Source organism: Toxotes jaculatrix, chromosome 2, assembly GCF_017976425.1.
Source record: "Toxotes jaculatrix isolate fToxJac2 chromosome 2, fToxJac2.pri, whole genome shotgun sequence".
Classification (NCBI taxonomy): Eukaryota; Metazoa; Chordata; class Actinopteri; family Toxotidae; genus Toxotes; species Toxotes jaculatrix.
In genome coordinates, this window is record NC_054395.1 from 12337906 (window position 1) to 12353285 (window position 15380).

The 15380-nt window shown below is 41.0% G+C and overlaps 1 protein-coding gene across 2 annotated transcripts in view; it reads left to right on the forward strand.

The window, feature by feature from the left end:
• The window catches only part of sema3b (sema domain, immunoglobulin domain (Ig), short basic domain, secreted, (semaphorin) 3B), a 73202-nt gene that overhangs the window by 40186 nt on the left and 17636 nt on the right, over nucleotides 1–15380 (forward strand). For both annotated transcript variants that reach the window (XM_041051707.1, XM_041051716.1), the window contains exons 2-4: nucleotides 7831–8500; nucleotides 11692–11849; nucleotides 13035–13097. In XM_041051707.1, coding sequence (XP_040907641.1) covers nucleotides 8317–8500; nucleotides 11692–11849; nucleotides 13035–13097 — 405 coding nt within the window. In that variant the 5' untranslated portion in view covers nucleotides 7831–8316. The remainder of the gene's footprint in view (nucleotides 1–7830; nucleotides 8501–11691; nucleotides 11850–13034; nucleotides 13098–15380) is intronic.

Below are 15380 nucleotides of genomic sequence, written 5' to 3' on the forward strand. Positions count from 1 at the left end.
AATGATGTAGCACAAAAAGTAATTTGGGTGCAGTCTGGTATTATTTCTGACAATTAACTTTTTGTGGTATACACTTATGACATATATACTGAGTTCCATACTTGTCTTTCAAATACCATGTATTTGAAAGATGATTCTGCTCTGGCTGAGAGAATCTGAAATCTTCAATCACAAAATAACAGTTATTATGGTGCTGATAGGAAATGTGATAAAATAACTGCAGTTCAGCCATAAAGTTCATGTTTTACTTAGCCTCTTGTCTTTGTGACCTCATCTCACGGACTGTTCTTGAGCCATTAGAAAGATAGCTATATCTCAGATATCTTTCTACAAGTCATGCTGATGACATGTGGGCTTCTGCCTCTGAGAACTGGTTTGAAATCTGCTCTGCTATTTTATTTAAGACAGCCGAGTGAGTTGTCTGCCCTTGGAGAGTTGTTTGGAGTGGCTCCAGTCAGGAGACCAGAGGCAGCTCTGTAAGGTCCTGACTTACTGCTGCTTCTGGGTTGAACAGGGCCAAATGGACGGCTACCAGCAGCCTGCTCTCGCCTAAGCGGCCCCTTTATTGTCTTTCCTTTCAGAGCTAAATACACCGACAAGAGGTTTAAGTATGATCACCACAAAGCAGTTCTCCAATAGGATATAGTTCTTCCTTGTAATATATCAAGTTGTCCACAATAATATCACTCTAATCAGCTCTCCCCACTCCGGCTGTGCAGGCCGAAGTGATGATAAAAAAAGATTAAAAAGATATCCATCATGATTAAGACACTTTAGCACTGTGGACACCAGTACTGCAGCTTCAGAAGACTCTTTTTTAAAACATAATTATTCATTTCTCCCATTCAGACTTTCACTACTGAGAATAATTTAGCCAAACAGGACAAATGTTAGCCACGGGTTTACAGGCTGGGAAACTTTCCATTCATGATGTTGAGCCAAATGGCTCGATCCCAGCTACCAGCAGAGTTCTGTAGCCTCCTCGGCTCCTTCATTCACTTCGCGTCTTTCAGAACAACCAGGCTCTCTGCCCTGGATCGTTCTGCCTTCTCTTTCTCACTCTGTTTTTTCAGCTTAAAACCCATAAAGACTGGTAGTCACTTTTGGCTTCTAGCTGATTTACTTTGTCTGTTTTGTGTGTGTGTGTGTGTGAGTGTGAACATGTGTGAATATGTGAAACTTTCATTTACTCCTTTAACTTGCTTTATCCCAAGACCCTCCACTGAAAACAAGGCTGTACCTCTAAGCTGCATTACACAGTGGTTAAAGAGCCTGAATTCTTTTCCGACCCTTCATATGACTGAGCTTTTGTACTTCATGTGTGCTTCTCAAAATAAATAACAGTTATGGGTCATTTAAGTCATAGTTATAATACAGAGCAGTATTAGCCTGTATTTTCCTTTTAGTTTGAGCAGAATCCTTTCTCTCCATTGGTGGTCTGTCTTTATCAACATTTGTTTCTTTTCCTTGTTTTCAGGGGAAATGAGGCACCGAACAGCTCTCCATTCTTCTGGGCAAAAGCAAAATGCCCTTGTGCTTCAGACCAATAACATTGTCACAGCTGTATTCACTCTTGTAGAAGTCAGACAGTCTGCTTGCTGCACCTCAGCTGCTTTTACTGCTGCTCCCTCTAGGAACTGTTTGTAAAAATCTGCAGTGTGTTGACGTGCAGCCACGCTTCCCGGCATCACCTGCTCTTCCTCTCTTGCTTCACTCTGGACATCTAAAGCTATTTGCTTGCATGTTTTTTTTGTCTGGAAATGAAGCAATCAGGCCCACAAGCCAAGAAGATTTTTATCTGAGCTGAATCAAAAAGTCACAATATTTTTAATGCAACAATTTCAGAAGGATTTTCTCAAACAGCCAAGGTGGGAATGTGGGTAGTGTGAAGACACTGACTCACATTTAGTCCCTGGATGCTTTCCCTAACCTTAACCACCACAATCACACAATGAACACCAACCCTTTCTTTAACTGTAAACTAGTTGTTATTTCCAACCTCAACTCTTAAACCAAGTCTCAATAAACATAAAAGCGAAATAGTTAACCTTGTGGGGATCCTGTGGGACATTAGTCTTGACATTGTGATGAATACATAACATGCACACACACCATTAGTGCTTTGCTTTTTTGTGTGAGCACTTTTTTACGATACGTGTGTCAGATTCGTGGCAAAGCAACTTCTGAACGTGAACTCAAACAGCAGTAAATTACCAAAATGAAAACAGTTGGCGGCATGAAACTTGTGCCTGCAGTTCCAATGCATTTCAGATGTGTTTTATTGGTATCAAAGTGACACAGTTTGATAAGAATGTAATAACTTAACTCTTTGTTGTGTGGTTATATGGATCCAGTATACCTGATTAAACTACCCCCACCACATATGCACTGTTTTCCTTCCCCTCTCTCTGTTTGTTCTAACCTGGCTCACCCTCAGCATCCATCCTAACCACCCCCCCGTCCCGTCCCCGCTCTTCGTCCTGTTTCTCCTCTTCATCGCTTCCCTTTCTTGTGCTCTCTCTCTCTCTCTCTCTCTCTCTCTCTCTCTCTCTCTCTCTCTCTCTCTCTCTCTCTCAATTCACTAAGGTTTTTAAAGCTGCTTTAGACCTGACAGCTCATAGTCAGCTTGAATTAACAGCTGGCTGAAAACGTGCAGCCCTTAGTCTCCATCTGCTGAATTACTTAATTTCCTCCTGTTTTTGCCATGTTTTGACAGTCCACCAAGGAGGAGTACCAGGGTCAGAAATGGGCAAATACTATAAGCACAATGCAAATTGTTTCTTTATTGTTTCTTTGTTTGGAATAATGAGATACATATAAAGTGTATCTATCTATCTATCTATCTAATACCTCTATCAGACCGGGGGGGGGGGGGGGCAAATAATTTTAATTATTTGCTTCAGGCACTGAAGGAACTGATAAATTTGACTTCTGTGTTCTTGCTTCTCAAATTCTTTATAATCTTTTTAACCTTCCACCTTCCTCTCGCTCCCACTGACTCCTTCGACCAGACAAACTGGTGCAAAAGCCACCAGCAACCTGCTGTTTCAGTCATTTTTCTCCGTAAAGCCGTGAGCCCTCCCTCCTCTTCACCCTCTCTCCCTCATTCTTCCTCTTCATCCCTGCATCTATCCATCCCTCCCTCTTTTCATTTCTCCATCACAGGGAGGCTTAGACTTGTTGGTCACAGGCCAGGGAAACTCTTTTCTCCCTGCAGGCAAAACAATTGGTCCCTTTCTCTCCGTCACCTCTCGCCTCACTCATTTTCTTCTCCATCCCTCCCTCCCTCCCTCCCTCCATTGCATTCTCTTTTTTCTGTGGGAGTGTATGGATGTAGGCAGGCTGCAGGGCTGAAGTGGTGTAATGCCTCGATCTTGGTCTTTCCCTTCACTTTTTCTCCCTCCTCCTCCACATCTTTGTCCTCCATTCTTTTTTCATTACTGTTGCAACCACTTGCTTTCCCTTTCTGTCTCCTCCTTCTCTTCCTTCTCTCTTTCCCTCCCTTCCCAATTCACTCTCTTCTACCTTTCCATTTCTCCTCTTCTCCTCTCTTTCATTTGCCTTTTCTTACTGCACCATCCAATTTCTTTCTCCATCTCTCTCTCTTCCTTCCCACCTTTTTCTCTCTCCTGTGCCTCAATAGTTCTTTGCTTTCCCTCATTCTCTTTAAGTTGTGCTTTTTATTACTGTCTCTCATTCCCACTTTCTTAATATCCTCTTGTTTCTTTTTTCTCCTTCTCACTCTCTCATTCTACTTGACTTTTGTCTTTTGCCTTTCTTTTGCCCCTAATTATGTGCTCTTCTTATCCCTCCTTGCCTCATGCATCCCTTTGTCTTTTTCTCTTCCTGGTAGCTGAATTCTTTATGGCTTTTTCATCCCCTTCCTTTCTGTCCTTGTCTCTTCCTGTATCTCCCTCTGTCAGGTTCCCTCTATTAGACCCTCAGAGTTTTTGTCTCTCCCTCTGTCACAACCAAACTAGGATAGAACCCAAATGCACGACTCCAAAATGTAAGATTAAGCAACACAGTCTTTAATGAACAAAGTAGCAAAACAAGGATTGCCCAACAGGGGAAAAAGGTACAAACACGAAAGATCCAAACCAACAAAAAATCACTCTTAGGAGGGAACAAAAAATCACTCATACAAGGAATAATGAAAAACAAGGCTAGAACACTGATCAAAACTTGAACGAGCAAAGTACAAAAGAATAACAAAACCTGACAAGAGATACAAGGACTTGACACAGACGCTGGTTGACTTGACATGAGACAAGACAAACTGGCACGGAACAAGGGGAGACGCAGACTATATGTACACAACAGGTAAGGGGAAACAGGTGGAAACAATTAGGGCGGGGAAGACAATCACAAAGGCGGGAAACCAGACAAAGGCAGGAAGTAAAATGAGACAAGAAACACAAGGACAATGATTTCAAAATAAAACAGGAAACCACGAGACAACATAGACACGAGACAAAAACATAACTTGACATAATTTCACAAACTATGACACCCTCCTGCTTTCTCCTCTCTAACGTGTGGTAGCGGAGGGCTACAGGTTAAACTGCTGATATCCATTCACTCATTATTGCATGCTGTACAGTGGGATTGCACTCTAACCTCAGTCTGAAAGGCCTGTCTTACCCTGGAGGCGCAAAGCTTTGTCTGCCCGTCTCTATTTAAGGTGGTTTTTGACAGGACAGCTTGTCCCCTCCTCCCCACCCCCCAAAGAATCTCTCTCTCTGTCTTTCTCTTTATTTTTAATCCACTCCCTCTTGGCATGCTGCTGCTCTGTGTCTATTGATGCTGAACTGAATGCAAGTGTCAGCGGGTCCAATGGCTTTTTTATTAAGATGCATTATGGAGCATGCAAGGAGTTTGTGTATTTGTGAGTGTGTGTTTGCAGATCTAAGTGTTGAGAAGCAGGAGTTTGTATAGAGTATAAATGCTCCTACATGCATGCATAGAAATGTGTGTGTGTGTGTGTGTGTGTGTGTGTGTGTGTACCCACTTAGGCTCTGGGATGAGACGAGGATGTGCAAGGAACAATAACACTCTCTTCAACCAATGATGGCAGATTTAGCAGACAACACACACACACACACACAGCTCAGGCAGACTCGCAGGAACAATGGGACGCTCGTTCCTTTTATAGCAGTCGACAGGAGTGTAAGGGCTTCAGTGCTGCCCCTGTCACTCCCAGGGACTGTGACGTGAATTGTGTGTGTGTGTTTCTGTTTGTGTGTCATGGAGCTGCAGCTGACGAGAGCACTGACGTCCTTCTCCTTGAAATACTGCAGCATCTCCGCACCTCAGCGCAGAACTCTGAGCACATATACAGTTGCCTTCTTTCTCTTGCCTCACGCACACAAACCACACAAACCACAATTTATGAATACAACCTATGATCATACATAATATGTATAATCAATTTTTGACACTGAATCGGAGAAATTTGAAGACTTCTGCTGAATTTGGCAGACCAGAGCTGTAAAATAGCCCTCACAATTCACACCTTACAACACCTCTTTGTGTACCTCTGAAACAGTGAGCTTTGGCAGAGGATGGCAGGTTGTATGCTCTTCAAGGCTTGCATGTGTGCTTTTGTCCATTCCCAAGTGTGTGTGGTCAGTATCGGTCTGTGTGTGTGTGTGCGTGAGTGTGTGTGTGTGTGTGTGTTTACATACTGCAGGGTATGTGGGAGTTTATGTTCCTGTTCAGCTCTGTCCTGTTGTGTTGTGGCCTGAGTGAGCTTATGAGAGCTCTCCTGTCTCCACGCCTCAATAGCTCCATTATTCATAAAACTCTGTGCCAACAGCCTGGACGGGTATGTGAGTGCAGAGTTTGTGTGTATATTCTCATCTTTGTGTACTTCAGCATGCATATGTGTGATTAAAAGTGAGTGCTGCAGCTTTGTGGAGTACTTCATCCGGAAATTCTAAAATTACTGTGCCAGTTTAAAATGAACGAGGTGAATTTTGGGCGGATTTAACTGAAGAAAAAATCTGCGTACTTTAAAGACCACATCAGAACTGCACTTCAATCAGTCATCCTCACTGACAACAGACTGGAGAATTGGATGAGTTCATCAAGCCTCATCTTTGGTCACCAATCATCAATCCAAGTCAAGAAATCAAGAAGGAGTTCCCCTATGAACATATGCAAGATTTACCACCACTATAAATACGTAAAACACATCCTAACTGGGATAAAGTAAATGGACAGCATGTTTAGAGACACTCTGCTCTGTTGGAGCCTCACTTTCTTACATTTTGTTGCACATGTTCTATTAACATATAGTGTAACATATACAAGTTGGGAAACTAGCAGCATGGTGTCTCCAGAGGTCCAAATGCACACTGCGTATAGTTCATATCTGGCTTCAGGTTTTGGATAAGTGGTGAATATTTGAGGCGTTTTGAGTGATCATTTGAGAATCAGCTCCAGTTAGCAGTGCTTTAGCTAGTTTTGGGCCAGTGCAAGTGTACAAAATTTAGGAGGCTGTTGGTCCAATTGAGTCCACATGGACCATCATAAGCAGGCTAAAGCTTCTTAGATGCCATATAAAGAAAGATATTAATTTTATGTCTGATACTACTGCCCCAGTCACTGACAGACTGAGCCTAATACTGGCCAAACAGTTGATTTCACTCCAAGACACAAGAGGGGATTTTACAGAGAGGAACACATGAAGCGGAGTGATAGAGGTAATTGTTAGATGGGGGAGAAGAAACAGATTGAAAGTGAAAAGGGAGAAAAGCAGACTGTCTGCTCATTACTGACTCAGTGCCAACTGTGAGGTGTAATATAATAAAGGAGGCTGTTTCTACTGAAAGGCTTTATTGTTCCGGCTGACCGCAGAGTCCAAAGTACTGAAAGAGAGGTGTGTGTCCCGTGCACATTTTTTACAACCCAGCGTTCACATACATGTACGCTTATAAACCAGTGACCTCATTACTGCTCACGCTGTGGCAGAGTTGCGGTTCACAACAACACGCTCACAACCGAGACACCAAGTTATTGGGGATTTTTCCGAAACAATAACAAATCTGTCACTTTAAGTTTGACTCCAATGCTCAAATAACTTTATAGAGTCCAGCAAATCCCTGCACACTCAGAAACTGAGATTATAGAAGCCATGTGTAAACCAGATTATAAAGTAAAACAACATTTGTGAAGCTTTGAATAACTTGTGATGTCGTTTATCTGTTACAGTGTAATTCAATATTGACACCAAATCTCGTTACAAAAGCCAACAGACTTTTGCTTTGTGTTGCCGGACACACTCATAAGTGACTTTGTGCTACGCACTGATGCACTCATCCATTCACACATCCATCCACGTCACTGTCGGCTCATTAGTCTTAAGCAATGAAGAGATCTCATCTGGTGACACCGTCTGCCGGAACCAGAGAGAGAGAGAGAGAGAGAGAGAGAGAGAGGGAGAGAGAGAGAGCGAGAGAGAAAGAGAGAGGGAGAGGGAGAGGGAGGGAAGCCGCTCTGAGTTGGCAGTGCCACAGCGCAGACAGCGAGAGATTGTGCTGTGTGAGTGTGTGTGTTTGCATGTGTGTGTGCATGTCTGTGTGTGTTTTGGATACTCTCCCCGAGTCTTGCTTGCTGTAATGTGAAGAGATTATAGTGTTGTTGCCACAATGGAGGCTGGCATTAACACAGCCTGGCAGGGGCATCAATCTGGCTCGGACTAAATATACCTCAGACGCCACTGTTTGTGTGTGTGTGTGTGTGTGTGGAGGGGCATCCCTGGCACAAGCACACATATGCTTGTAGTGTCCATTTCTAAATCCTCTCCCTTTCTGTCTTTATTTTTAGGGCCCTGTTCCCATATGTGACAATTTTGTCTCGTTTTGGATGTGAGAGGTGAACTTGGTCGTCCTTCCTGGGAGGAGCAGTGGATCTACCAAGAGAACTCTTTAGAAACAAGGAGGACATTATAAAGATTACTCTGAATATTAGCAACTTAAAAGGCAGGAGACTGAAGCTCTGCTAAAGCAAGCTACAAGAGGGAGAATCTGTTTTGGGCTTGCAAGATTGAGCTGATCTCGAATCCTTGCCAAAAAGGACTGAACACAAACCAGTCCAAGAACAGGTGGACTACATCTAATATACAGACAAAGAGTTTTGCTTTGAATCAGAAAACAGGACATTAACAAAACTAGTAGAAAATAGTACAAATATTGGGCATTAATGTTTGGTGGCATCTAGGTTAAGAAAGATTGAACACCACAATAGATTCACTTCACAGACTCAAATTTTTAGTCGACCGTTGAAAGAAAAGTTTCCTCTAAACGTGTCAAGATGATGACCATGATGATGATGATGGCGGCCATGATGGTCACCTGCAGCTCTCTGTTCCTGCTTGGTCTGGCCGCTGCCCATGCTTCTTCTAGCACTGTGACCCGCACTTCATCTTCCTCCTCTTCATCCTCCTCCTCATCATCTTCTTCCTCCTCCTCACCACGCATGAAGCTCTCATACAAAGGTAAGAACCAAAGCTTTAAGGAGGAAAGTTGAAGAAGGCAAAGTTGGTTCAAGAGTGGTGGTTTGTTGGTGCAGGCCCACGTGTGAGTCTTTGTCTCATCCACTGCCATAATAAGTATGAATGTATACTTTACTCTCCACACACACACACACACACACACACACACACACACACACACACACACTTCCTCTCTTTCATGTGATATTCAGCCATATCCTTTTTCAAAGTAAACAGCCCTGAACAGTAGACAGGAGAAATTTGTGGTGGCTGTGTTTCACAGTCATACACAAACAGATGCAAGCACACTCACAGACACACACACACACACACACGCACACACACACACACACACACACACACACACACACACACACACGCACACGCACACACACACACACACACACACAAACATAGCTTACACACACAGAGGCAGGGTTTTGTTTTCCATCTCGAATATTGTAAGTTAGAAGAATGCAGCTCAATGCCCAACACAACCACACAAACCAGGGATGTGTTCCATCACTGAAAGCTGACAATTACAGCCTGAACAAACTCACCAAGGACGTGAGGCTCACTGAAGGCCGTCCGCCCAGCTGAGATATGTGCTCCCTTTAATTTCGAATGAAGGTAACATGTAGCTGACAGGTTGGGAGGATAGCAGAATATTTTAGTTTTGGTTGACACATGAAGGACTAAAAGGGATCCTGATGACCTCATACATCACTGAAATAACTTATGACTTTAACTTAACTTATGCCAGCAAGTAAGCAGAGCACAGCAAACAGCAGCAGTCTGTAACCCAGGACTGCCGAGTTTTCAGTTGTGTCTGGCTGATGAATGGGTTCACCGGGAAAGAATCTATCATTTCTAACCAAATAATGTCTTTAATAATAAGCTATGTTATAATCATGTTGGTGGTGATTAAAATAACCCTTGACATTGAAATTCAAATCCCAGGGGAGCTGTTTTTTTTGCTCTGAGCAGTGCAGCTCAAGACATAATGTCATTGTGTCAGGCAGTTGGTCTGTCTAACTATATTGTTAGAACCATAGCATGCTAATGTTATTTTAAAATAGCATGATAAGTGTGAGAACATTATCATGCTAAATGTTACTGTTACATACTAAACATTAGCACGTCATAATGCCAACATATGGAGCGTTGCTTACTAAATGTTAGCATTTATGTGTAATACAACTGTGAGTTTAGAGAGTTTAGCTGTAGCCCTCATTCAGAATTCCACTGACATTTGCAATCACACTAATAACTAAAGCTACAAACTTGGAACAGACCCATTATTTGTTAATATAATTTGTAATAATATGTTTATTACTCAACAATGTACCCATATCAAAATGTGGACAGTGTATAATTGAGTAACAAATGAGATTCCATTGTAACTCTCTGTTTTAGATAAACAAATATTGTATTAGAACATCTCATGAACAACCGCACTGAGACAGCTACTGTAGCAGATGTCAACCACACAAGGTGACACATTTCCAGTACCAGTGTAGATGGGACATTATAAGATAAAATGGATAAAAGGAGTGTGTGTAGTTACTATTACAACCTGACAAGGCAGCTAGAGTGGATGTAGACTTTTAATTATTCAAAGTCTTAGGGACTTAACTCAAGGACATAGTAAGTTTTCAGGTTGCCAGAGAAATATGTTCTTTGTTTTGACAAATAACTTGAGCCAAGAGGGGAGATGAAACTAAGGAGAGAGACAGAAAACACTTTTAACACTTACTAGACAGTTACTGACTAGTAACACATTTTCTGAAAATGGCACATTAATATAAAACAAGAGCAGCAGACCTAAAGTCTCTGATGTCATGCAGGCGGCGATTGAGTGGCGTCAGAGCCTTAATTAAAGTTATAAATTCACATTATAACAATGGAAGACCAATAAAGCCATTTTAATGTCTAAGCAAAGAAGGCCTTGGTCTTTTCTCTCTTAAGCTCTTGGTTTAAGTCAGGCCTGTAGAGGAGGATGCAGTCCCTTTATTTCTTCAGCTTCTCAGGCCAAGAGCACTGTTTTTTCTTTTTTTTTTTCCACTGTCGTGGGGTAACTATTATAGCTTAAGTTTACAAATACAAGCTGAATTTTCCTGGGCACTGTTCCCCCAGAATTTGTTCTTGGCAGTTTGGAAACAACAGCGACACTCAGTTTTTCCATTGAAACCAATATAGTGTCATTACTGTCAGACGATTTTGTCCTGACTGTTCACAAGTCACTAGCCTTAGGACACAGCTCAGTAACGTCATTTAAACACTGAAATTAAATGATAATCTTCTTTATCAACCACGACTTGTTGCAGCGCAGTGGCCAACTAAATGTTTGGGATCTGATGACTTGAGGTTGTTTAGACATTGATTCTTTGATCTTTCAAATCTTTCTTAGGTCATTGTTTATTTTTACTTATGTTATTTAAGACATAGGAATAAACATACGATTAATGGCTATAAGTGAAATAGAAATGGTTTTTCACACTTCAGGAGGGTACGTTCAGCTCATTTGTCTCAACACGGTAACATGGGATTTGTTGTTAACTTGTAGTAATAACAGCTTGTTCAGGTTTTGAAACCTGACCAACCTATGGCAAGCCGTTTTACCATTTAATCAAACCACTTTGCCATCGGTGTGTCCTTAATAGCATTTCTCCGGGTCAAAAATGTTTTTTAATTGTTAATTACCATTAATCACCCATCTGGCTGGAATATTTCAGATATCCACAATGACACTCCTCCTATAAACTTTCACTTCAGTCAGTGTCAGTAATGTGTATTGAACCTTCAATTTCAAATATCCACAATTGCATTTGATGTTCAAAATGAACATTATGGATATGTGCAGTCACAAACATTTCAGATATCTACAATCCATTTACTACTAGTCACAGGTTTCATTTCAGATATCCAAAATATAAAACCTTTCCAGATATTCATTATGTCATTTTGAATATCCAAAAATATGTTGTAACTAGAAGGAGTGTCATAAGATATCTGAAATTGTCATTATTTATAAAATTACTGTAACCAGAGACACTGCAGAGGACTGTTATAACAGTATTATCTCCAAAGCCATGCATAAAGTGGAACCGGCTGTGTGTTGTAAAACCATAGGATGCCATCAGTACATCACATGCATAGACTGAGAGTAATGCTGTGAATCTGCGCATTTTCAGAGTTGCAGCAGTTCCATGGAGTACGCCGGTTCGATCTAGAGCGTTCCTGCTGCTTCAGCGCTCTGCTGTTGGATGAAGAAAGAGGCCGTCTCTTCGTCGGGGCCAAGAACTTCCTGCTGTCACTGTCACTGGACAACATCGCCAAGCAGGAACACAAGGTTGGTCAGAAACACCACCAGTCGGGGAGCTTATTAAACTGTGTTGTAATGTGTTGATACTGACCCAGCCATTATTACCGAGGTTTCAACACTTACAATTCTCAAAGACACAACACACACTGTAGTCCATCAAAGCAATGGCCAATAAAACAAAGCAGCTGTTTTACATGATTATCTTACGTGTCTCTATCATAAAATTACTTCATTACTTTATTGTCAAACTAGATAGAGGACATTACACAGAAAGGAGGTGATTCTCATTTACAGTGTCCTATTTTCTGATTCCTAGGAATCATTTATTACTGTAGTTATCAAAGTAAGGCCACACATGCTTTATGACTTTGTTTGTTTACCTAAAAGTGATGCAGAAAGAACATGTCCCTTTGAACATGACTGAATCATACCCATGTACATCATACACGTGGCACTCAAGTGAGCGGTCTCATGCGTAAGAGGGGAAGAAAGAGAATTGTGGGATTAATAGAGAAAGGTAGAAAATCAAAGAGGTGGACAGAGATGAAAAGAGAGCATTTATCAAAAAAAAAAATAGCTGTGATTAATATCTAAATCAAATACTTTGATTTAAGCCTCTTTGCCTTTGGAGTAGTTACGGGCCAAGTTTTAAGTGGCAGAAGGACACGTGCAGACTTGAATACACATTGTAGTATTTAACAGACTTATACAGAAATATACACACTGATGAAAACACTGACACAAAAAAAACCCACTGCTATACAAGCAGAACACAGCCTACTCCAAACATCTGCCCACAGCTGTTTGGAGTAAATTACACGTTTGATGCGTTAGTTGTGAAACCACTGTTGGTTTTAGGTATATGGTTGAGTGTGATTTATTGGCCTGTCTGTGCAGATTCACCATAGAGGAAGCTGTTTTTCAATGATGTGTGCTGAGAAGGGAGGACAAAGAGGTTATGATACAGGAGAAAGAAGCAGATAGGAAAAAGTGGGTGGGGGAGAGAAAGAAAGGAAGTCTTTAGCTGTCTCATTTGAGGTGTGTCTTTTATTATTATTATATTATTAATTTAGAAGAGTCAAACACCTGCTTTGTTTTTTTAAAAGATATTTTCCAAAAAATATACACAAAACAGACTTTAAATTAGTAAATTAATTTAGATAATTAGATTTCAGCAGCTATTTCATTTGAGTTTTGCCTACTATGTTTCAGATCTACTGGCCTGCCCCCGTCGACTGGAGGGAGGAGTGTAACTGGGCTGGCAAAGACATCACCGTAAGTCCTTTTACCTCACTTCATCTTACACTAATCCCATTTCTTCTCTCTTTAAATTTTGTTTCAGAAGGAAATTAGTTCTATGGGCCCTGAAAATGCTCATCTTATTCCTTTTCTGACAAATGATTTTCAATACTTTTTTTGTCCCAAAAGAAAAGAGAAATGTCAACATTGGAAATAAGAAGACAACAGCAATTGTTACCCTTAGTTAAAAAAAAAAGAATATAAAAAAAAAATATGATCAACTCAAAGTCCCTAGACATCATACACTGCACACAGAGTTAAGTAAGAGGACGGAGGATCTCCTCGTGGAGGTGGTAAACTGTCCACTCCCAGCCCAACACAATGGTACCTTTTAATCCACTGGAGTCATGGGAGTCATCACAAGACAGAAACACCACGTTTAAACAGATAACATGTAATAATAGGTGCAACACCCCTACTTTATGACCAGCCCTGTGGTGAGATCACTTCCTCTGCTGTTTGTTTAAACCCTATCTGAGTGAGATCTGCTCAGTTTGACGCTAAGCCAAAGACATTCGTGTTTTTCTACACAGCTGTTTACAATCAGTGTGCTTAGCATGCATTCAGTGGCTTTATGCAGAAAACTGATTTCTTAAATGTCATGTAAATATCATGTAAATAATAAACTTTGTAATTTGGTTGTAATAACTTGGTAACTTGGTTTGAGGAAAGATGCTCTGTAGTGCTTCCTTGAATACTTCAACTGAAATAGACACTAATTGGCTTCTAGAAGTCCGTGATCTTTTTCACAGCTGAACAGTTTAACACAGGAGCATCTTGTATCACAAACACATTTAAAGTACAGTAATGAAGATATGGTTAGAAAATGAGGTTGGATGTGGAAGAAATCTGATTAGTGACCCACGGCATGTGAACATGTGCTAGGTTATATTGGGTTACAGTGTATGTTTAACCTTTATTTAACAAAGCAGGCCTTGCTTTAAGGTTAAATCTCCTTTTCAAGAGCAGTGTGCCCATGATAGGCATTAAAATCAGTGCGTTACAGACAAACAACAAAAAAAGAAATGATTCAAAATATGTCACAAGATGAGAACTTTAAACATAAATTATAAAAACAAATAAAAAACAACCTAGTTTCTTGTGTGCTTGTAAACCCAGTGAATGAATATGCAGGGAAAGACCTGGAGACACACTGCATGTTGCAGGGACTGAACTCGTGACCTACTGTAATTCTCTCAGGACACTGCTGACGTACCAACATATGCCACCCTTGCTTCTTCTCTGAGTCTTTTTTATCGGTTTCCAAAAGAAAAGTTAAAAATCAAGATTTTCTCTTTTGATCCACAGAACAGTTAGTTTTAGTTTCCAAGAATATGTTGGGTAAATACTGCATGTGATGATTATGTTTCTAAATCTGATGTTCTGTATGTGGATGAAGTCTGGGCAGAGCAGGCTCAGCTTCACTGACCAATATGTAGAGGCCACCAAGAACCTATAGACCACCCAGGATTACATCACACACAATTAGCTAACTCTACATATCTCTCATCTGTGTGTGTGTGTGTGTGTGTGTGTGTGTTGTATGTGAACCCGTAACTTCCCATCAGCATGTGCAGACATGCCACAAATTTGTCTATAGTAGTATATAATGTATTTATGTTCATGTGTTTAACAGTGTGTGTATACATTTATTCATGTATGTTTAAGTATCCAATGTGTGTGTGTGTGTGTGTGTGTGTAAAACAAACCCTTCATCAGTGTGATTACACAGCTGTAGCAGACAGACAACGAGCTCCATTCATACAAAACTCCAGGCTCCAGTTTCACCTGACCAGGAGTCTGAATGTGTGTGTGTGTGTGTCCTGTTTGTGTGTTCTCGAAAGCAAGAGTAACAGTGGAGAAGAAGAGTGGTCTAGAGAATTAGTGAAATTGCTCCAGAGGAAGAAGGGCAGGAGAGAAAGATGTGAAGAGAGAGAGATAAGAAAATAAAAGTTTAGGGACATCTTGAAGACAAATGTTTGATTGAAAGGATTTTCCCCCTGATCTGTTGTTATTCCTGCTTTTTCTGGCGTTTGAAATATTATTTTTATACTTTGTTAAACACTCACCCCCCTGTTCCCTATTTGACTTTTAGTATCTGGGTGAATACTCACCCACACACTGAGAACTGAGCTGACCTCACATCGTTGACCCTAATTACAGAGAAGTGCATTTCTCTGTAGGAAGAGTCCAGCATTTCTCTCCCCTACTGGATCTCTCCCACCATCCTCTCCCACTCGCCTTACTTTCTCTCAGTCC